The 24,963-nt window shown below is 38.9% G+C and overlaps 1 protein-coding gene across 3 annotated transcripts in view; it reads right to left on the bottom strand.

Moving 5' to 3' along the window:
• SYT1 (synaptotagmin 1) overlaps window positions 1–24,963 on the bottom strand; it is a 533,541-nt gene that overhangs the window by 61,468 nt on the left and 447,110 nt on the right. For all 3 annotated transcript variants that reach the window (XM_060025297.1, XM_060025299.1, XM_060025298.1), the window contains one exon: window positions 19,670–19,787. In XM_060025297.1, the coding sequence (XP_059881280.1) occupies window positions 19,670–19,787 (118 nt within the window). The remainder of the gene's footprint in view (window positions 1–19,669; window positions 19,788–24,963) is intronic.

Below are 24,963 nucleotides of genomic sequence, written 5' to 3'. Positions count from 1 at the left end.
TGGCAGAATGGGGATCCTAGCCCAAGTCAGACTGACTGCACAGCCAGAGCTAGAATTGACATTCTAGAATTTCCCCACTGCTGATCATTCCAACACAAACTCCCTGCTTAGACCCCTCAGTGTCACCCTAACACCCCCAGAGCATAAAATTCGATTCCCTCGATCCTGCCCTGCCTCTCTGTCCACTTCATTTCTCACTCTTCTCTGCTGCAGCAATTTCATATGCACTTGCCCATTAGTTTCACACAGACATGCCTTTGCTCACACTGTGCTTTGGGCCTGTCCTCCTGAGCTGCATAACCCCTCACACAGTTCCTCCTCCAGGAAGCCTCCATGACACCCCAGTAGGGGTTACCTACCCTTCCTCTGGCCTTGGGGCTCCTCAAATGATTGCCTATGGACCAAATCTGCCTGCTGCATGTTTTTTTGTGGGCATGAACTAAAGAGGTTTTTCCATTTTTAAAAGTTGGAAAAAAAAAATGGAAAGAAGAATAATATTCCATGAGATGTGAAATTATATGAAATTCAAATGTCAGTGTCCCTATATAAAGTTTTATTAGCACACCATCACATCTATTCTTCATATCGTCTATGGGTGTTTTCGTGTTACAGGGGTAGAGTTGAATACTTCCAAGAAACCAGGTGGCCTGCAAAGCCTAAAACACTTACCTCATTCGCCAGTTGATAAGTTACAATGCATTGTGCTTCTGGGTTAATAAATAATTGATTTTTTTTTTTAAGGAAGGAAAATTGAAGCAACATGATACAATATCTTTCTGGCTGTGGTAAGAGAAAAGAAAGGAAAAGAAAATGTAGTATGATTGGCAGATTTCTGGGGTATTAACTAGAAGCCTTGAGTCTTCTGTGGTCTTCAGTGTGGAGTTAAATATTCTCCATGGGGAAGAAAATATTAGAATTTCTGCTTTATTTTTTCTTCTAAAAATAAGACCAGATTAGAGAGTTGCCACGGTCTGAGGTACAGAACAATGTGGCGTCCCTGTCTGGGCATCATTCACAGGCGGTGTTCAAGGGTTGCTGAGGGGCCGCGACAGCACCACTGCCCGAGGGGCCCTCACTTGTTTGCTTTTTGTGTTTTGCTATGTACTGCAGTTTACGTGAACTAAGTGATATGTATTTCTGGATTATATTTAGTTTTAACCAAACATCCTCACGAAATGAGCATGTTGCTTAAAGTGATTCCTGAAAAACAACGGTGGCTTAAAAACCTGATAATGCAAATGTATTTCACACGAGTGAAAAATAAGAATGTGACAGAACTGACTGTTTCTCGAGTGAGCTCAGTGTCAGACATGATTAGAAGTAAAAATGATCTATTTCAGGTTAGAGAAGTGACTGAAAATCTTTTTAAAAACATCAACAACTTCAGTCAGTGTGATCACTGATTTATATTTACTGTGAATCTCAATTTACAGTCAATATCGTGCCTTTGTGAGGTATTTTTTCTTAATGACACTTCTTTTTAGAACTAAGTGAAATAAACTAAGTGAAATAAACTTGTGAATTGCTATGTCACAGGGTTAAAACTATATTTTCAATGACGCATATTTACTAACACAATATATTAATAACACTGGAAGGGAGAATAACATTTTCGTCATTCATAAATGTAAAATGTATATTTTACTTTTGCTATAGGCTTTACTTTTTTTTACTTTTAAAGAAGTTTATGATGTCCATTTTATATTACTACAACATTAAATGTACAAAATTTATAAACATGCAAGGAAGAAGGTGCTCCAAAAGTTTTACTGATCAGAGATCTTCAAATTGATGTTCACTTATTTCATCATCAGACAACTGTATGCTGCTTAAACATTGATTGTAAAGAAGGGATAGCTCCCCCCCTCAGCCCTGTCCTCACTTTGATTTTCACAAAACGTTTATCTGGCTTGTAAATAACTCTTTTGAAAAGAGAGAATTTTTGAGAAGAATTGCCTGTAACTCCTAAATCAGAGTCCATATCCATCGGGTGAGGGAAACCTCCTTTAATTTCATATCCTGTTGATTTTTTTTCCTAATACATAGGGTTTTAAATTATTTTTATACTTTGCTTCGTCTTTTTTGAGACTGTAGGCTCCAGAGCAGGACAGATTATGTCCATCTTATTGACTGAATCTCGAGTACCCAATGTAGGGGCTTAACCCGGATGGTGACTGACTTGCTGATTATCTCTGGCTTTAAAAACCAGTCAGTGAGAAGAGAGGAGCGAGGGGATGACCTGATGGTGATGGGACTTCCTCTCCCTCTGGGATGACAGCATAGCTTGGACCAAGAAGTTGACTTAGCCTGGAAAAGGAAATTTAAAATCTACTTGTTTTGAGGAATCCTCCTGTATAATCAATAGTGTAATGTTAGTTCATGTTACTTTATACATCATTTGCTTTTTCAGACATACCGTCAACTTTCCAGAGGTTTGTTCTACATTTCCTAGCCACTCTTTAAATACACAGTGATTTAGACTGTGTCTGCCATTATGGCCTCAGTTGAAGGAAATAACTATAATATTATGCCTAAAGGTATTGCCCTTTCTATGGTAACATAATAGGTAATGCTAGGAGTATCAGTCATTAGAATCACAACATCATAGTTGGGCTGTGCTAATCAATTTGTCTATATGTGTAAGTGCAATCTGGATAATTTTATTGTGACATAATGTATTCAATTCAGTTCAACTTAACTTTTGATTGGATTCATTTCAATTCAGTTCATACTTTAAGCCCAACATGGGGGGATAAAATGAAATATTTGTATTTTCATTTTATTTCAACCCTTATGGGGCCCTACTTTAGGCAGTGCTAGATGACGGCCGTGCAAAAATGAATTAAGTCAGGTCTCTGGCAAAAGAAACTCAGAAAGAGCCACAGACACCTAGAGCATGTGATAAGTCACGGGAAGGGATAACTCCGGTGTGCCGTGGAAACACAGAAAAAGGAATAAATAGGGTGCCTGGCAACGCTGACGATTAAAGAACTCAGTCTCATGAACGAGGAAAGGCATTTATAGGACACGATCAAAGAAAGACAAGCCTGTGATCCAGTGAAATACATGGGCAGTACAAAGGTAGAGATGAATGATGATGGGACTAAAATAACGGAGGAATTTTCCCGGGGAAGCAAATACTTAAATTGCTTCTACCCAGGTTCGTTTGTTTTGTTTTTCTTGCTACTTTGTGCCAACCTGAAAAAAGGAGGAGGAAAAAAGAAAGGCAAGATGTTAGGAAGCTTTTTAGCTTCCACCTCTCGAGGCACGACTTTGGAAATGATTAAAGGAAATTAAAATTGCCCAGGAACTCACTGGTTGCATGTGATTATCTTCCCACTGGGAAGCCACAGCTCACTATTTCATGGCTGCTCTTTTTTTATATTATGTAAACTTGTAAACACTAATCTCCTCGCCCCTCGCCCCCTTCCCTCTCTCTTTTCTTTTTGTTGGAAAGAACATAAATTCGTTCTGGACATTATTTTCCAGCAGAAATAAGCACACAGAAAAAAATGAAGAGCAGTTAGTTTTTACTCATTAGGGCATTTGCTGTTTATCTATGAAGTCGCAGGCATTTGCATGTGTTGGCATTTGCAGGCACAGTTGGATATCGTTACTTTGTCACGGTAATCTATAGAGGGTATTAATTGTGAGTCAGCTATCATTTTGCAGCTCAAAAGCATTTATTATCTTCTACGGTTGAGGTTTCTACGGTTTGGGGATTATGGCCAATTGAAATTACAGTGTGCATCGTCTAGACAGTGGAATGTAGTGGGTAATCAGACAGGCTTAGGTAACGGACCCAGCTGGAGCGAGGAGCTGGGACCTGCCATTCATTCACTCTGTGACCTTGAGCAAGTCTCTGAATTTTTCCAAGGCTTCGTTTCCTCATTTGCATATGGGGATAATCTTGACTTCACGGGATTAAGATGAAACAAGACTTATAGTATTGTCGTTGTTGTCATCATTCTCAGCAATAGTCTTTCATCCTCAATTTTTATCCCTACTTGGTGGGGGTAAATCTGTCTTTAATAGATACACTCTTCCGTGTGCTAACACTAGCTTCAGGCTGAGCATGGTCATTTAGAGCTTTAGTTCTCACCTAAAATGAGACAGTCTTAGGAGATTGGAGGCACTTAACAGGTTGACCCCCTAACCTACAGCGGTGAGTAGAGCACAATTTTTAACCAGTGTTTCTGCTAAGCTCGCCTCTAGCCTTTGCTTAGGTACTGAAATTGAAAGAACCAAGTATGGATCTGCAGTTCAGCTCTTTAGAGTGAAGAGTAAGTTCAATTCTTTCCCCACGTATTTGCAGGCAGTTACCATCATGTCCTCTCTAAGTCTGTTCTTTTGTAGCTTTAGCATCTCCAATTCCTTGAACAGTTCTTCCAGTGAGACTGGATCTACCCTCTGCATGACCCTGATTTCCCTCTGGATTTGCTTCAGAGAGTTAATGTCTCTCCTCTTAAGTGTGTTTCCAGAAACGAATGCAATATTCCAGACTTCTCAGTGTATAGAAGCTCTGTTGCCAGAGTCTCATCTTTGAAATGAATAATTTCAGTTGGTAAGGTTTCACTGCTGTTTTTACATATCAGATCAAATGGAAAAGCTAGGGAGGCAATGGCAAGACCCATCCACACCAGCAGCAAAGAGAAATAAAAATTGTTGTGCTCATCAACCCACCCAAGATGAAAAAAAAATCCCATTCCTGTATCTTGCTTGCAAGCAAATGTTAAGTTCTAGTAGCTTTAAAAACTAGGTCCTCTTACAGCATTAAAGATGGCTAGAATAGTTTACATTAAAAAAAATTTCAAGTGGCAGTTATAAGAATCAAAATCGATATGCTATAATTATGTGGGTATGTTAATTTAAAAGATGTATCTATTTACACATGAAAATCTGTATATCTAATTTGGTTTGAGGATAGCATCTTTAGCTTTGGGCTAAACTTACGTAATACTTCTCTTGGGAATATTACTCCAGGAATACTAAAGATATATCTTGATTTTAAAAAATAAAAGCAGCCTTGATCGCAATAGGTTTGAAGAGTTTTTTAAACATGGGGATCAAGCTGGAATATACCTCCTAATCTCGTGTTTATATCTGCCTTAGCATCCTGTGAAGCTCTGACATTTATCCCTGGAATACAGATAGTCTTCAGGTTCTTAGCTTCACAGAAAATGCTTCCTAAGCAATTGGTTTAAACTGGGGTCAGGCTGGCTAGTTTGAGACACACAGTTCAACATTACTGATGTAGGCAAAATTAGCAATTAGTTGAATAACAAATCAAAGTGACACAGAGGGTTCATCTCTGCTCTGGGGCACAACAATTTTTCACATATCTTCCCCCAGAGCTGCTCTGGGACCAGGCCCTGCCCCTTCTAGTCAAATTAACAAGCAACACCAGGTTCCATCTTACGGTGTTTTCATTTTAGAGAGAGTTTATCCAGCTTCCAGGCATGAACTTGGTAATTAGGATGAGAGAGGTTCTATTCTTTATTCCTATTTATTAGCCCAATCTTGGGCCTGTGATCATAAAGAACCACTTGGGAGAGAACTCTGGTATCTTAGAAAATTCATATAACTTAAAGTTGAAAATGGTAGAAATATATCCTTGAGAAATACACTACTGGTCTTATTTCTTATAAAATATGCAAGGTCTTGTGGCCAAGAATGAATGGATGAGGGGAGCAGGATTTGTTAGCCTTGGGATGTTCTCCTAGAGTAGGTGAGTCCAGGCAGGTGACTGCCATGCAAATAATGGGGGTGCATTCTTTAAACATACACAGTATGAGGCATATAGGACTGTATTTTCTAGGAACCAGGATATGGTGAGAAAAATAGTCAACCAAGAACTGTCTTCGGCTTAAAAATAACCAACACTTAACATGGTGCTGTCAACTCAGAGTTTCCACCTGACATTACTTCATTTGCTTACGTGACAACCTTGCTGTTATTAATACCCCAACTGTATAAACAAGCAGACAGGATCAGAAAGGTTAAAAGGCTTCAGATCCAGGTTTTCCAATGCTGGCTACTGTTCCTTTCCCACTGCATCCTGCTGTCTCTCAGGAGAGGGTCTGTTTACGGCTGAGTTGCAACTCCACTGGAGGCCAAGGAGGCAAGGACAAATGCTGGTTTTTTCAGATGGGTCTTTATTATTAGGCTTTGCCCTGTAATAACTGTTAAATCCTGCCTAAGGCATGTCTTTTGGCAAGGTCAGGGCACATATAAAGCCTTTCTATAAAGTTAAATTCCTACTGGGAGGCTTTTAAGGTTTTTATATTTTAATGGAGTTATTAAAATGAAAGTTCAGACTTACATAATTCATAAGCATTCACTGCCTCTTTTAAAATCTCTGCCACAAAACTCTTCTTAAAAATTTTTCAGTGAAATTCTTATATAAAACATGAGCACGCCTTCCAGTTAAGATTAAAATAGGTATCTAATTATAGTAAACGGAAGCTTCCCTATAATATAATACAGCTCTTTAGGCTGCTTTCATTTATAATGTTTTCACTGTATGTAAAGAAGATACTATAAAACTCAGGAGTATTTTCTACACCTAGAATTGGCAACTTTCAGTATAAGTAGTTTTCACGTGTTTAAGTAGTTTTGTAAAATCTAGAACTTGAGAAATTGCCTTAAAAATATTGGTTTTGACTTTGCAAAAGTATATATCTTTACTTTGACTATAATGACTGTCACAGATATCTCCAACCTGCTATCAAAACAATGCTGCTGGACTGAGTGAGTTAAAGGATTCAAACGCCTGCAAATATAGCTGATGAAAATCTGAAAATCTACACGCTAATGACCTGATTTTTTTTTTTTTTTGTATTCTTTGCAATCAGTAAAGGTTGTCTTTTATTATTATTTTTTTTTGGTACGCGGGCCTCTCACCGCCGTGGCCTCTCCCGTTGCGGAGCACAGGCTCCGGACACGCAGGCTCAGCGGCCATGGCTCATGGGCCTAGCCGCTCCGTGGCATGTGGGATCCTCCCGGACCAGGGCACGAACCCGTGTCCCCTGCATCGGCAGGCGGACTCCCAACCACTGCGCCACCAGGGAAGCCCTCACAGTTATATTTATAAGGGAATTACTAAATATATTATGGTGCACCCAAACAAAGAGATGTCATACAACTAGTAGAAATAATGGCACGTCTATACATACTGTCCTAGAAGGATCTCTATTATATATTGCTAGGTGAAAAAATATTAGCGTAATATGTTTTATGATCTCATTTTTATAAAATGCATATATTATATATGCACATATAATTTATATAAATCAAAAAAATCTTGATGTGAAGTTTCAAATTGTTTCCTTCAGACACTGAATTATCTCTGAATGGAAAGGGATTAGAGGGAGTAGTTTTGGGGCTTAATTTTTTACCCTCCATTTGAAATCAGTGGTGGGGTTATAGGTTATTTTAATTTTATTGAGCTTCTCTATAATTTGAAAACTAAAAATGGAGGGAAATAGTTTAACAGTGCTATGTGTGAAAGCATTTGTTTCCTTAATTAGGATATGAAAGTCCATAATACTATGAACAAAAGGCAGCTGTAACAACTGTAGATAACTGCGACATGTCACAGTTCCATATGTACGCGTATGAGCTCTGCAAGTGTGCTATCAGTAAATGCATTCACCTCTTTTTGGTTCACATGGGACAGTTAATCACGCTGTCATATTATTAGCTGAAATCAGTAGTTTGAAGTCTAGAAGTTAAGTCAGTCACCATGTTGCTTTAGTTTTGAGCAAAAGCAGTTTGAGCTTTCCCAAGGAGATCAAATAATGTGCTTATCTCATATTTTCAAGTTACAAAGTTAATTTCCTAAGTAAACACTTAAAACCTTTTTTTTTTTTTTTTTTTTTTTTTTGTAGAAGAAAAAAGTTATAGAAAGCCTCCTAGTTTTCCTGGGAGCCCTGAGAATGATATGTAGCAAAAGTTAGGCCATTAGGAATTGAAAAAGGCAACCAGCTGCTATGTTCTCTTGACTTTTATAAGGAGTTAGTCTATAAAGCAATGAACAAGTAAGATGCTGAGTCATTGCCTTATCTGTTCATGCTGGGCTAAAGATGTGACTAGGGAACCGTTTTTGTCTTTACTTCTTCACTGAAAAATGTCTTTATGACCCTCATTGAGGAATAACTGTAGTAACGTGTGCATTTCTGGGTTACTCTTTTCCTTTATTTCCTGGAGATGATCTGTTTCACTTTTTTTTTTAAACTATTAAGGAAGTGGGGGAATAAAGGAAAAAAGAAATCTGAAAATGACAGCTGAAATCAATTTCAATAACTACATGTTATGTTTCTGATCTTATTTCTTAGCTGCTGTTTCTATTATACTATTACTACTCTATGATGCCAAAAGGATTTCATTAAATGGAAGAAATTAAGTCAGATCAGTTGGAAGGTGAAAGCAAAATAACCAGTTAGATTGGCAGAATCTTAAAATCTGTAACTGGTTGTTTAGGCAGGGAAGCTGAAGTATGTTCCCCTCACATAAGTTCCAGGGCCTCTGAGAAGGCAAACATATGTAGACACCATCTCTGCTCTCAAGGTAGCTCTTGGTACAAGCAAGTGGCAAGGCTATAAAAAGGAAGGAAAAAGAATGATTAAATTTATAACAAATCAGGAATAAGGGATTAAGGGACCAAATAAAAACAATATATCCTTTTGAAAGTGGAGGTGACTATAATAAAGTATGTAATTTTTTTTTAAAAAGATTGTTTTTGATGTTTCTATTTCTCTGAGCATTGTTGTGGTGTTTCAGACTCAATAGTATTTCCCCTTTTTGTTACCTAACTGTTCCAGGCTGAGTGGGAAACTGGCAGTGTCACAAAAGGAAGTGAAAAATGGCAAAGATATTTGCAATACTTTTTTAACTTCTGAAAGTTTAAGTATAGTTAATTTATAATGTTGACACAAATGTGATATATTTTTAATAGTTTTATTTTAAAACATTATCAAATACATATAATATAGATAATAAAATCTCTTAAAGCCCACCAAATACAGTTTTAAAAACAAGTATTTGGGGGCTTTAATCCTGCCAGTGCAATTACCTATTAAATCTGGCCTTCGCTATTCCTTTCTTACATACTGAATGGAGAGCAGAGGATAGAATGGAAACTCAAGGATGCAAATATAGCCATTCTGGGTTGAACAGCTAGTGAACTTTGCAGCTGTGGGGTCTGTTTCTGATGGTTACTCATGGAAAGGCACATGGGGTCCTACAAGACAACATACAATAAAGGTTTAGAGATGTCCCCTTTCAAGCCTATAACTCAAAACAGACCCATACATTGATCTTAACCCACTCCATCTCCTAGAACAAGTTTTACTACTGAACTGTAAAGTAGCAGAGAAAATCTGATGAAGAATTTGAGCAGAAAGGTGCCTTTGGGATGATTCTCAATGGCCCTCCCTTTTATCTATTCTCTTTCAAGCATCAAAGTCACTTCCTAATCTTAGCATTGTGGGATGTGATAAACAGGTTGGTCTTACTCTGGCTCTACCTTTCATGATTTTCAGACTCTAATCATATCTCTGCTCAGCTTTCCTTTTCCAGACTACAAAGTCGCAATCTTCTTAGCCTGTTCTCACACACAGCCTCTTCATCCCTGTTCTAGCCGCCTCTCTGGCAGCTGGGCCTTTAACCCCACTCTCTTTCCTAAGGTCGGACTGTAACCACAGGCTCTCCATACGTGAATGAGCTCCAGTCTGGGACAAAGGCAGGGCCTTTTTTCCCTGTTGTGTTTATAAAATCCTCCACGACAGCACCAAGCCTCTTGTTGTAGTGGCACACTTGATAAATGTCTTCAATGGATGGCTCTGTGTGACTTTTCTTGGCTTATAATAGACCGTATTATTTTATACTCTAACTTTTTTTTTTCCTTTCAATATATTACTTCTAAGCTTGACTACACTGAAGCTCATCTATCACACTTTGGATTACTCAGCCTAGCAAGGTTTGTTTTTTTTCTTTTTCTTTTGGATTTATTCACTGAGCTTGGAATTTCAGTGGCTGGAAACATGGATGTCACCTTCAGAATTGGAGTTTCAAGGTGACTAGTAAAAATTCAGATTTCTTTGGAACTATTTCCACTTCTCCATATGTGGATCTCATTAACATTGTCCAGATGAGCTCTATTTTCCTGGTAGTTGTCTGTTGCAATTCAAGTTTCTTCAGTCTTATTATTTAAATATGTAATATCGGCCCACAGAGTCCCATAGCGCTTTATAGGGGCAGTAAGCTTTTGTACTATTAAATCATATCTCCCCCCCATCCCAATCATATCATACATACTGTCATCCAGAATCAGCCCTTGATATTGAGTAGTAGGTAAAATTTTTCTTTAGTCTTCCTCTGCCGCCTAATAGGCACTCAAATCCTTTAGACTTGGGCTTTCTTCCATATTCTAGCAACATCCCTGCGTCTCTACCACTGATACAGCTGAAACTACACTGTTTTGTATTTTGTCCTCTTTTGTGCATAAAGAATCAGTCACTAAAATAACATACCAGTCTGTACACTGAAACTGACGTGGTCCTTTCCGACTGGAAATCTATTAGTATTTGATGTCTGATCTTATGAACTCATTGATCCTGTCTTTGCCATCTAAGTAACCAAAACCTAATTGAACAATCAACCAGTGAATTTATATTAGTGGCTTCCATGATCTAATTTTAGTTTGGGCATGAAGGAATTTTGGAATCAGGTAGAATTTTTGGCCATCTCTCAAACTATAACAGGTAGTGAGCCATCTGTCATCCAGATTGAACCTGGTGAGGAAGGATAATGCCTGAGAAGTCGAGTTTTATTCGTGGAGTTGGAAGACTGCTTGGCTTGACATCCTAAATCTGCCAAATACTGATTCTGTGACCTTGGGAAAGTTACTTACCTCTCTATTAAAAATAGTATCTACCTCATAGGGTTGTAAGTGTGGGTTAAATCACTTAGCATATGTAAAGCATTTAGGAGGATGTCTGGCTCACATCGTGCTACGTGAGTGTCTGCTGTTATTTTTACTTGTTTAGCCAAGGACTGGCATAGTGCCTGGCGCTGAGTGGGTATTCAAATGTTTGTTGAATGATTTATATGTGCCTGCCAGCTAAAGGACTTATTTAGGAGTTTTTGTGCTTTTCTGAACTAATGTGTTTCAGCCAATCATTCATTTTTTCTGATATCAAATCTAGCCCACATCCCACATCTCCTCTTCTCATTTCATCCAAACCACTTAGTCCTTCAGGTGTAGCATCTCTCTCTGTTCTGTGGTAATTGTGGCTGGATCTCACATTGCAGGATGATCCAGTTTAAGGATTTGTCATTTCTTTTTCAGATCAACTTGTTCACATCTTAGGGATTCAGACTATTTTATCAATATTGTAATTAAGCCTTTTGAAGTGTCACAGAATTTTGTATTATAACATTCAAGCCTAAAATTAGGATGAAGCCATCTGACATCATGGCCAACTTATTATGCATATTCCTATCTCGTTAGCTCAATAAGATACCAGTTTATTTGCATGTTATTGCTTGACCCTGATATCATGGCCAATTAATTTGCATATCCCTATCTAATTGGCTCAGATAAGTTTTTGCCACTTGATTTGTTGGCCCAGCTCCCAGACTAGTGTCTTTTAGTCCAAATCAGTTGAATTTGGAGTGGTTTTCTTTGTCATGCTTTCAACACCAATGGAAGGACAGTCAAGAGTGGTGATCATGAATGTATAAAGGAACTGCCTATTGCTTCTGTTTCTGGTTGGAAAAAACCGAAGAAGAAAAGACAGTAATTTAGATATGTGGGCAAGGTATTTTTCAGGGAAGAGGATACTGAGCTGATTTAAAAAAAAAAAAAAAATAGGACTTCTTAAGTAAATTCCAGTGGACGAAGCAAAGGATGTATTCTATATCACTGATAAAAATTATAACTTGGAGTTGGGCTGACCCGGACCTCAGCTAAAAAATTATGATGTAGAATTTAAGCCTCTAAAACAGAGTTTTCTTTTTCTTTTTTTTAAAAAAGAATTGTGACATAAATTGACAAACATTGTAAGTTTAAGGTGTTCAATGTGTTGATTTCAAACACATATATTGCAATATGATTTCCACCCTAGCTTCCTCTAACTCTATACATTCCCTATAAAGTATAGTTTCCTATTAAGATGCATAAGCGTAACATGGGGGAATGTTTAAAATGCAATTTCCAGGTTCCCACCCATAGGTATTCAGTTATAGTTTGGTCTGAGGTGGTCCGTGAAATCTTAAATTTTAACATGTACCTGGGATGATTCTGACGTAGGTAGAATATCACATCTTGCTGACTAGTGCTTGAAAGAACGATAGGCCTGTGCTCATTCATGGTTTCTATGTGTGGAATCTAGTGATTCCCCAGGGTTGGGTGAGTTGCCCTTTCCTAGATAACTTCCAAAATTTAAATTGGCTCTATTTTCCAAATTCTATTTCTAGGACAGTAGAAATGACAAGACAAACCCGTGACAAATTAAAAAAAAATTACATCTTGAGGAAAGGAAAGCAGTGCGTGTGTGTGGGGGGCAGGCGGGGCCGGCAGGGCTGGGGAAGCATATGGTGAATCATACTGGGTTGGGTGTCAGGGGCTTGTCCACACACTGGCAGTTTGCTGTAAAGCAGTGGTGACTTCTTTACCACCGTGTGCCTCCTTTCTTCCTCTGCCATCATCTCCCTCAAGTAGTTGGTGCCGTTTGTGAAATCCATCGCCCTGTTCTTTGGAACTTAGATGCTTTGGGGGACCTCTCTACTCCTGCTCTTTGCTTTTCACAGTATAAATTCCATAGTGATGAGACAGATCTGGGGACGGCCAGGAAGAAGACTGGAGGTGGGACTTGGTGTGGAAAGTGAAAGGGAGAAAAGATGGTAAGAGAGAACAGTTTCTATTCACAATAGGCAAGACATGGAAAAACCTAAATGTCCACTGACAGATGAATGGATGAAGAAGGTGTGGTGCACATATGGGATGGAATACTACTCAGCCATACAAAAGAGTGAAATAATGCCGTTTGCAGCAACATGGATGGACCTAGAGATTGTCATACTGAGTGAACTAAGACAGAAAGACAAATACCATATGATATCACTTATATGTGGAATCTAAAATATGGTACAAATGGACCTATCTATAGAACAGAAACAGACTCACAGACATAGAGAACAGACTTGTGGTTGCCAAGGGGGAGGGTCGGGGGGGGGGGAGGGACAGAGTGGGAGTTCGGGGTTAGCAGACTATTACATATAGAATGGATAAACAATAAGGTCCTACTGTACAGCACATGGAACTATATTCAATGTCCTGAGATAAACCATATGGAAAAGAATACAAAAAAGAATGTATATATATATATATATGTACAATGGAATCACTTTCCTGTACAGCAGAAATGAACACAACACTGTAAATCAACTATACTTCAATAAATATATAAAGTAAATCAAAAAAGAGAGAACAATTTCCACCACGCTCTCTCCAACCAGCCCTCAGGATGTCTCTGACCTGATCCTACCTTGTAGTTACCTCTCCAGGTCCTTGACCTTCAGCAGACTGCTGGAATTAGGGGCATATCATTTCAGTCCTTCCTATGTTTTCCCAGCATTCTCTTGCTGCCAATGATTGGCATACTTTTGATGTTCTCTTCACAATATAAGTGAACACAAACCATATCAAGGGGGCAGGGCTGCAGATTTTTACCTTGATTTACTTGCCATGGTTCCTAGCAGTACAAACATTTAGAAAAATTTCAAAAGAATTCTGTCCTAGCTTCAGCGGAAGAGGGAAATGGAACAGTCTTTGAGATGTTCTATGTTGGGGAATTGTAGGGCCTGGACTTCAGTCCCAGCTCTACAATCTACACATTAGGTGGCTTTGAATGTCAATAATGACAAAAGCAATGGCCAGTATCGAATGCCACGTATGTGACAGACGTGGAGCAAGATGATTTACGTACATTGTCTAGTGTCTCTAAGCTTCAATTTTCTGAGAATATCACCTTCAGAAACTACCTTACAGGTCTATCTTGAGGACCACATGAGAAAACCAAGTTAGAAAAGGTTTTCTAAATTAGTAGAGTGTTTTATAACTATGTGCTAATGACTTCTTAACACTTGAAAACAATTTTCAGATTAAAGTTGAAAATTAGAACTTCTCCCTAATACAGAAACTTAAAAGCTTACTATCACTTCCATTTTGTTGGTTCAGAAGTTTTGTCTTTCCTTCTTGGAACAGTTATGTACTCGTTGGAAAACTTTCAGAATTTTTTTTAACTTGTGATATATAAAGCCCAAACTGAATTTAGAGTCTTGACATTCCTCTTTAAAGCTGTACTCAGAAGTCTCAAATTTCTGGGGTGACCAAAAAAAAAAACCTGAGAAGATCAACTGTAACATATCCAGGGACAAGAAATTAGGAGCAGGGTATCTAGTTATTTCTGACTTGTGCCTCTACACGGGTAGAAATTCAAATATAAACATTATACAGCTAAAAAATGCAAGACATATATAGAACCTCACACCTTTAGGAATTCTCAACTTTTCTGATGCTTTCAATTTCTTAGACCTCTTTTCTATAGACTGAATGTTAATGTCCCCTTAAAAATCATACGTTGGAACAGGGTCCTCAATGCGATGGTATTTGGAGGTGGGACCTTTGGGAGGTGATTAGCTCTTGAGGGTCGAGCCCTCATGAAAGAGATTAGTGACCTTATAAAAGAGACCCCAAAGAGCTCCCTTGCTCCTTCTACCACGTGAGGACACAGAGAAAACATCCATCTGTGAACCAGGAAGGAGGTTCTCATCAGACACAGAACCTATTGGCACCTTAATCCTAGATGTCTCAGCCTCCAGAACTGTGAGATATTTCTGTTTATGAGACACCCATGTTATGGTGTTCTGTTATAGCAGCCTGAATGGACTAAGGCACTCTTCATACTCTACCTCAATTTTTACGAAAACATTTATTTGAAGGGAGATTTACTCCAAAAGTGCAGATGTATATTAAGTTGTGGTTACTAGGCCGAAGGCTTGAGTTTTTTCCAAGTACAGGGCACAAAAGCTGCTCATTTCCCACTGCACATACGTGCACCTGACGAACAGCCTTGCCGCCTGCAGGACTCAAGATTTCAATACAAATAGCTAGATTCGGAAACCCTCGCTGGTGCTCAAATACTTGAGCGCTAGAACAGGAAGCAACAAAGCTCAAGTGTCTACTGTAGATATGTGAATGGTCCAATCAAATTTGTCACTGTAAGGTAAGAGTTGGGATTTGCATGGCTTGTTATATTGGGTATATGATAGAGGCAAAATCTTGGGGCCATGCTTTTTGAATTCATACAGTAGAAAAGAAAGAAACTGTGTTGAGTCGTAAGAAATTATTTTTAAAAATGTTCCTATTTCTTCAATATTTTTTGTTTAATCCCATATATTGTCTTAATTTGATATTGGGACTTAGAATACAGGAGTCTACTGATATCTCTTTGTCTGAATTGACCAGCCAATCCCATCAAGCTTTTTTCCCACTAAATCAAGGAATTGGTTAAACTATCCATTGGTTGCTTTCACATTTTGCATATTTAGCCCAAGATTTGATAAGGTTACTAATAGAAATAATGACAATAATAGTAAGCACTTTAGTGTGCTTTCATTTATTTCTCACAATAACCTTATAAATAAGATTCTCTAATTATTTCCACTTTACAGATAATGCAACCGAGACTTAAAAGCTAGATAACTTGTCCAATGTCAAATTGCTCACAGTGGGAGACTGGGATTTAAACACTGGCAAAAAACCCATTTTGGTTCCAATTTACTAGCCATTTCCAGCAAATGTAGTTTGGCATTCAAATTACCTGGAAGGACCTCATTATATAATTTTGGTCTCCTTGGACATAGGTCAACTTACTTTGAGACAGACCATCCAAGTGCTTAAAGTCATTTTAGTGGTAAGTAGGTTAAACAAATTTGAAATGCAAGACTTGTTTTTTCAGGCCATAGCTCCTTTGTAAATAATTGATTATTCATTCAGCAGCTCAGCTCAGTGCTACCAGTCAGTGTGGGAATGGTGGGATATATAAATATAGAGCACAGTCTAGTCAGAGAAGCGTGATGTTTGAAGGGTGTAAACAAACTCCTGGCATTTAAAAAAGGAAAAAATTTGTTCTTTTAGGATGGATCAAAAAAGGCTTCATGGAATCCCTCCACGTATAATGCTGTCTGTCCCAGGCACCCCTATGGCTCACTTCTTCACCTCTTCCAGGTTGTTGCCAAAAGGTTACCTACTCACGGGTCTTTCTCCAACCACCCCATTTAAAGCTTCTCCCCAACATTCCTTATTCTACTTCCCTGCTTTGCTTTCTTCATAGCACTTATCACCTCTTGGTGTACAACGTGCTTTTCTTATTTATTGGCTTCCTGTCTGTTTCTGCACATTACAATGTAATCTGTATGAGGGCAGGGTCCTTTGGCTGTTTTGTCCACTGATGTAAACCTGGTTTCAGAACAATGCCTAACATAAAGTAGGGACACAATACATAGTTGTTCAGTGGATGGAGGAAATAAGACTTCAGCTGGGCCTGAAGAATGGATAGGGTTTAGCTAGACCTTCCTTGGTGGATGGAAGAGATTCCAGGTGAAGGAAACAACTTAAGCAAACAGTGGAGGCAGCAAATCCCATCGCCTGTTCTGGGGACCAGTGTGCTGGTCAACTTGGTTCAAATATAGAAATATGGTGGGGTGTAGTCTGGAAGTATCTATATTATGTAGACCTGAGTGATTATGACTTAATTTTACAGGCAGCAGGAAGCCCATATGATTAGGACTCTTTAAGGATATTTCAAGGCTAAATATCCTTAATTTAATATTTAACTGTTCAACCAAATCATTCCAGGTACTTCAAATTTAGGGGTGGAACTGGGTTAGGTGGGTTGTGAAGCTACTATAATTGTAAACCCTGGGAAAATAGCCCACTTTGGTTCCAGTTAACTAGCTATTTTCAGCAAATGTAGTTTGGCATTTGAAAAAAGAATATATTTTTTTCTCTTTTATAGAGTTACGAAGACTGAATTAGATATGACCTCTGGCCTTGCCCCTTCCATGTCACAGTGTTGAGTTAGCCCAATGGGTAGTAGGAGTCATGCCAGGAGCCCTTCCTTCACTGGGATACCTAGCAGTTACCCAACTACACATGGTTATGACTGCAAGCCACATAAATAATGTCCTGCTAGACCCAACTTCCCATAGCTAAACCTCAAAAATGCCTGTAGCATCTCTGATGCTGCTGAACAACAAGAGAGATGGATGATGGAAGAGGCGTGAGAGTGTCAAGAGGCACAAACTGTGATTAACAAATTGTGGGTGAAATATCTATCTGTGACCATGGGGACTCCTTTCTAGGACTTTGGGAGAAGACAGAACAAATAAGGGACCCTGAAGTTACTGGCTTCATGGTAGAGTTGCTTCTGGAACTCTGATGAAGGGTGTTAAGGTGAATGGGGAGGAAGACCAGGAGAGCACTGGATAGAGGTGATGAGGAGGTGGTTGGCATAGGAGTTTGGAAAGAAGTGTGGGAGAGAGGATGCAGAGAACTAGATGATGATAGTTGGCTATCGAACCAAAGGAAGCGGAAAGGTCAAAGGCGTCTGAAGTCAGACTTCAAGATACTAAGTAGAACTCTGGGGGTAAACTGTTCTCGTGCCTAAAAATTTCTCTGCACATTAAATACTCTTTTGTTTTAGGTTTAAATACATTGCATTTATTATCATTACTGATGTTCAAATGATCACATCTTTGGCCAGTGGAAGCCTCTTCAAGGTGACTCTTAAGCCTGTTGACATGACTCCCTTAGTCTTTGATAGTTTCCTTGCTTTCTGGTATGATGAGATGTTCTCGGCTTGTCTTGTATACCTTCTTTTGCCACACCTGGAATCTACCATTTCTCCAACAAGCTCCAGGTTCTTCTAGTGAGAAATTGTATTTTCACACCATTTCTGGTTCTGGGATGGTCATGGCTACTAGGTCAGTCTTTGTTTCTAGGCCTTTTTACAGGACAGAGCCAGGAAAAGGTGGATGTGTATAGATACTTACATAGGTGTATGCATATATTTTGCATCTTAGGCACAGTAAATACTCTACATTTTTGAAAGAAACTGCTTATTGCTTTAAACTTGCTCTGTTAATGCCATTAGGCGATGAAAGCAGCAAGTTTTTAAATGGGGTCTTAGTGACATGAAAGAAGTCGTGCAGATTCCCCAGGCAATATATTTATAAAGAGAAGTAAATTTAGGCACCAGGAGAATTTGGGTGACAGATTAGTGGTTCAGTAGGTGGAACCTTAGCTTTAGCATATTTTAGCTGTTACACTTTATAATATAAAATCACCATGCTGCATGAGGGTGACCTTCTGAAGTTTGCAATATTTTTATTAGAGAAAGCACTGAATAACCAGTCATGTTGGATCTAATTCCATAGCCATGAACAATGACAACTATAGTCTATTTTTGACCCTGTGCCATATCAAGAAAATTCCTCACACTTTAATTAGTTACTAGAAGATCAAGAATATAACTGATTTAATCACACAGAGAAGAAAATAAAAACAATTGTGTTCCGCTGTGGAAATGACAAGTCCTTCATTTGACTTTGCTTTTGAGCAAGTATAATGGACTTGAGGACATGGGGAGGGGGAAGGGGAAGCTGGGACGAAGTGACAGTGTGGCATGGACATATATACACCACCAAATGTAAAACAGATAGCTAGTGGGAAGCAGCCCCATAGCACAGGGAGATCAGCTCAGTGCTTTGTGACCACCTAGAGGGGTGGGATAGGGAGAGTGGGAGGCAGACGCAAGAGGGAGGAGATATGGGGACATATGTATATGTATAGCTGATTCACTTTGTTATACAGCAAAAACTAACACACCATTGTAAAGCAATTATACTCCAATAAAGGTGTTAAAAAAAAAAAGAATATACTTTACTCACCTAAAAAAAAAAAAAAAGAAAAGAATATACTCACTTTTTTTGAAACTAAAATTGGGTTTTACAGAACTTTAAATCCCCAAATTTCCCCATCCCCAACACAAGCTGTAGAGACTAAATGCATTACCATGAGGATTCACCCTCAGATTTTATTGTTCACATATATTTGAAATGCTGCATGTTCACACAAAACAGTATTGCTAAAAACTATCTTAGGCTATATACTTACCTAATATTTGTCTTTTATTATATAAATTAAGTATTAACCTAATGAGTCTCAGATAAAACAGTATTTTTCATATCATAAATGAATTTTGACCAAAAAACAAAACAAAAAAAAGGGAACAAAATTATAATTGGTCATAGGTGTTGCCTTTCAAAAGAGAAGCAGTTTTTCATCTTTCAGAGCTATAGAATTGCCAATTGATACCTGGGCTGTGAAGTGGGAAAATAGGTCTCATCTTCTCTGCTAATTCTAATAAATTGAGAGTGGCTTCCTGGGTCTCTGTGTTGGGATGAATTCTGAAACTGCTTCCAGGTTCCATGGGAAAGAGAACTGTGACCAATTAAGGAGTGGGGCATCGCGGCACGTGTGCTGTGCATTCGGTATCCACGATGAAACAGCATCAAGAAACACAGTAAACATCAGACTCACCAGACAAGCCACCTACATCCATCTTCTTCAGGTTCTTTGCCTCAAGAATGACAACAGTCAGTTTGCCAGCAGTAGGTACGTAGCGAAGGGAGAAGCAGATATCACCCAATTTCTCTTGCTATGAAAACCAATAAGAAAGTATAAGTAATTTTTCAAATAAAGGTGAATGTGGTTTGTACATAAACACTGTAAAGTCCTCAGGGAGGGGGATTATGACAATTAGAAGTTGAAAACTCTTAACGTTCACTGGCATTTACCCAGTGGTCTTTCATTCACTAAGGTATCATCAAGAGTGACTGTAACTCATTTCAGTTTTTAATTAGCTCATCTATACTTTAACATTCATCAAAATATATCCATAATTCAATGGTTCAGGAGATGGGACCAAGACAATTTTTTAGAGACTGCTTTCTGAATAGTACTGCAAAACTCTTGGCAAAAATTAATAACTTGATTAAATAGCTTTGAAAAGAGCCTAACACTTTTTTGGTAGACTCAACCTACCTACTTTTTTGTCTTTTGACATTTCAAATAGGATTATGTGTAATACTTAGACTTTTGGGGGAAAAATACTTGTTTCCATGTTCCATTTAAATTCTATTTATTGATGAGAAATTGTAAATTCCTAATAGCAGAAAGGCAAAAAGGCAAAAACGTATATAAGTTTTTGCACTTTTAGTTTTACTCATTTCAAGTGAGGTCTAACTTTCTTTTTCCTTATCCTAAAATTTATAAAAATCTAAGCAGTGGGTCAAAAAAGTGAAATACACAGTAACACAAAGTTTCTCATATACCCTCACGCTATTTCATTGGTATCATATTTTAGTTTCAAGAACATTCACCAATCCTATATTTGAGCATCTCTGAATAACTGAAGAGTTTAAAATGTTGACGCTATATAGAACTTTCACCTTTTTCAGAAAAGAGGCCTATGGGTTCTCCCACCTTAAGTGTTTTACTGTTTAGGATAACTAAGAACTTTGGTAATTGAACATGAGGAAGATTTTTGCATTCATATTAATGCATGAGAGAGGGGGCAAGGGTGTGCAGTTTGTTGTATTCTCAGATGCTGGAGGTGCTAGACTGCTCACTGACATACGGCATTAAGTATATGTATGGCAAATCAGGGTTTATTTCTTTGCATCTTTTCCCTGCCCATCCCCCCTCCAATAGTAATTCCAAAGAAGGTAATGGTTGTGCCAGACTTTTGCAGATAGATTTCTAACATAGGAGTGAGGTACAGAAGGCCATATCCTCAGGTCTTCTCCTGTTGTACTCCTAATTTGGCTGTTTTTGGCCTTCTCTGTATCTTGACATATGTTAAATTGGCTAAATTAACTGCCCAGATGTAATCCAACAAATTAAGAAAATGCAGTTCCTTTTTTGGGGGGTACTCATTAAATCCATCTTTCAAAAAGGAAAGGGTATCTACCTGTTCTATAATTTATCGATAGGTGAGAAGTAATATATTCAATGTGTGTGTGCGTGTGCGCGCACGTGAGAGAGAGAGGAAGAGAGAAATGGTACTTTCTGCTTATGTAATGCTTTTGAAAATATCACCACATGTGTGTATAGCCATGGTTCTTTCATTTCTTGAGTTCCCATAGCACCTTACCCACATATCTCTTACGTTACTAAGGGGACTTTTTTGGTCTTACTGTGCGTGTCTTAATTTCCCCACATGACTAAAAACTCCTTGAAGACAAGGTCCTTCCCTGAATTATCACTTTCCACATATTTTCAAAAAGTAAATATATGGAAATTGGAGCTAATTCCCTCATTTTGAATTATCTAGGTCATACCTCTCTTCCACTAGTGTAGATAATAGTTACTTGTAATGTGCCTACTCACCCCTAGGAATTAATGTACATATCAGGAGAATCTAGCGGACTAGATTACATTTCATAGTCTCTGAAAATACAGAACGGGCCTCGATAGCACAGAAATTAATACAAAGGATGGACAAATTCATCTGAACCTTAGGAGACAAGACAAAGGTAAATGAACAAAACTCCTGTTCAGAAATGCTCATCAGAAGGGTTCTTTTTGCAGGAGTCTATTTGCCACAGTAACCTTCCTGGGGAACTGCTGGAGAACCAGGTCACTCTAAGCATCCTAATCAGCCGTTCTCTCTTAAATGACACCGTTCTTCGTGGCCCATAATCTAATTCCACACTTTATAGGCATCTCAGGTGTTCTAAACGAAGAGTTGTCATAACTTCTAGTATACTTTTATTCTTCAATCTTAGGATATCTAGGGAATCTTTAAGATTTTACATATTTAGTTTCAGAAGAAAGCAGTTGCAGTTTGAAAAAACCATACCTCAAGTAGAAGAAATATGTCAAGTTACCTCTAATTTTAAAGCTATGGGATGGGGGAAGAATGAGTGACTGGATTTCAAAGTGGATATTTTGGGAGAAAGGGAAATAGAGAAAAGTACTTATTTTAGCACCTTTTACAGATCTCCATTTAATTCATTAACTTAGGAACTTGAACATGTAAGATTTCATTTGCTCATAAAATCATCATAATTGGTATGCCAAATTAAGCATGTATTTTTATGTTAATCAACTGAAGTTGCTTTTCAGTGCTTTAAAATTTTTAAACTCGGTTTACATAAGGTTTACATTAGCATGGAGCTAATGCTCAAAGTCTTTTGACTTGATCCTGAGTTTTCTTTTTCTTTTCTTTTTTTTTTTTTTTTGCGGTACGCAGGCCTCTCACTGTTGTGGCCTCTCCCGCAGCGGAGCACAGGCTCCGGACGCGCAGGCTCAGCGGCCATGGCTCACAGGCCCAGCCGCTCCGCGGCATGTGGGATCTTCCCGGACCGGGGCACGAACCCGTGTCCCCTGCAACGGCAGGCGGACTCTCAACCACTGCGCCACCAGGGAAGCCCCTGAGTTTTCTTTAGTGTCAGACTGTCATCTGGAATGGTAGAAACTAATATTCCTAACTGACCGCCCACTAGGATATTCTCCTTTCACTTTTAGATTGTCTTACTAAATGGATGTTCATCAGCAAACCCTCCCCTCAACTGTTTGCCTTTTCAACACTCTTACCTGTCAGGGTCGCTAACTCATCTGTTTCCGGTGGCCACCTTACCTTTTGTTTTCCTCTAGTCATTCAGCCTACAAGTCTTGACATTTCTTTTTTTGGGTAATGTATGTTCAACTGTATTTTTTCTTTCACTTTTTTCTACCACCATCATCAGCATGACCTCTACCCTCACCACCTCCACTTCCAATATGACCTGCATCTCTACCATTTGCTGCCATTACTACCATCACCCTACACCATGGCCTCCACCACTACCTCTATCCCCTTCACCTCCATTTCCACTCTGTGAGACTATGCCCTAAATACTTCTGTCATCTCTTTTGAAATGGTCTGAGCAAAGATTTCTTTAAGTCATAGTCTCACCAAAGTCCAATGGAGACCACATACTAATGCCAAGCTAATCTTTCAAAGGTCCAAACCCATCTTCCTGGCTTTCAAGAAGCTCTATTCTTTGCCCTAACTATCCAAATCTTTTTCTTCAACTTCACTACCTACTCAATCTTCAGAATATATTTTGAATTTGACTGTATCTCCCCATTTATAGGGTCATCATTCTAGTCCAAGAAGGGTGACCAACCACCCTCATTTGCTCAAGACTCTACTGGTTTAAGCCTCACAAGTCCTGTATACTGGGAGACTTCGATCCCAGGCAAACCATGACTATTGGTAACCTTAAGTCTAAAGCATCACATAATTCCTGACCTAGACTTCTCTAATAGCCTCCTGATAGCCACTCTGTTTCAACTCTTGCTCCTTTCTAGACTCTTCCTCACATAGAAGGCAGACTGATCTTTTCAAAGTGGAAATCTGGTCATGAGACAATCCTACTCAAAGCCCTTCAATGTATTCCCATTTCACTTAGAATAATCTGTATTCCTTACACTTAAAGGCCTTATAGATGGGGGTCTCACCCCTCCATCTCCTACCATTATACTCCCGATCTTACTTTCTCTCCTCCAAACCCGTTAGGTACACTTTGACCTCAGACCCTTTGCCTATGCTCTTCCTTCTGCCTGCAATATTCTTCCCCCAGATACTATCATGGATTGTTCTATTAGTTTGCTTAGCTTTCTGCTTTACATATCACCTCTTTAGAGACCTTTTATATGGCGATGCTATCTGAAGAGGTTCCATCCACTCCTAAACACTCACACTACCTACCCCCATGCCCTGCTTTTTTTTTCATCCTAGCACATATTGCTCGAAGTTCTATTTTGTTGAGGTTTTCCCCACCAGAGTATGAGATCCACAAGAGATGGCTGGCACAGAGCAGAGCCATATGATTCCTATTGATGGAATAAATGCAGATTCCCTACTATCAATTATAGTCAATGTCCTCAGTATCCACAGGTTGGGTTCTCCATGGAAGCAAACTGATTTGCAAATGGGAGATTGGGATGTGTCCTTTGAATCAACACCTGTGGGAGAATGCAGAAAGCAGGATGGCTCAGGTGGAGAAGTTGGGCTATGATGCAGTCACACCAAAGGCCTCAGTCGATCCTATAGGAAGTTCTGGAGCTAAAATAGCTCTTCAGAGATGTTCTAAATTCTGAAGAGATGACTTTTATGCTCCTGAATCCACCGGTCTTTGGATGTGGCCTTTCCCCACATCTTGGACCAGGGCCTCCTCAGCTGTGAGGGAGATTCTAAGAAGGAGCAACTCAGTTGTTACGAGTGTCAGCCATCAACACTCTTGGCCAGTGGAATAAATGCCTTCATCATGAAGATGGTGCAAGACTGTGTGTGTGTGGAGGGGTCACCACAGCAATGACTACGTCTCTGAGCTATCTTCCTTCCCATCACCAGATTTTTGCTTAGTCAGGAAATTCATCTACAATGTCTGTCTGTAGTCCCTTATTATGCCTAATTAAATTACCCCTAACCATTAAGCCCTAGTCCAAGTTCCATATCTTTAAGTATCTCCATAGTGCACAAGGATTTCTACTAGTAATTAATTGCTTTATAGCCAGTAGTATGGTGCCTAGAGATATTTTCCCCTATTCATATTTGCGAGTTCCCCTCACCCTAATCTCCAGAAGAAGAGGGATTGTACTTGATACTACCTAATAAGGCACATGATAGGGGCTTAGAAATAACTGTTGGTTGATTGCATTGAAAAGAGAGCCTCACCAGTCTTGTTTTGTAAACAGTATGGACACTAGTACTCGATATATCAACAGTGTTTCTAGCTAATCAACAAGTCAACTAATGAATATATTCAGAGGTCTTTCTTTGT

This window comes from Delphinus delphis, chromosome 11 (assembly GCF_949987515.2).
Source record: "Delphinus delphis chromosome 11, mDelDel1.2, whole genome shotgun sequence".
NCBI lineage: Eukaryota > Metazoa > Chordata > Mammalia > Artiodactyla > Delphinidae > Delphinus > Delphinus delphis.
The sequence above is the reverse complement of the archived record's forward strand: the minus strand, read 5'-3'. Positions and strand labels throughout refer to the sequence as shown.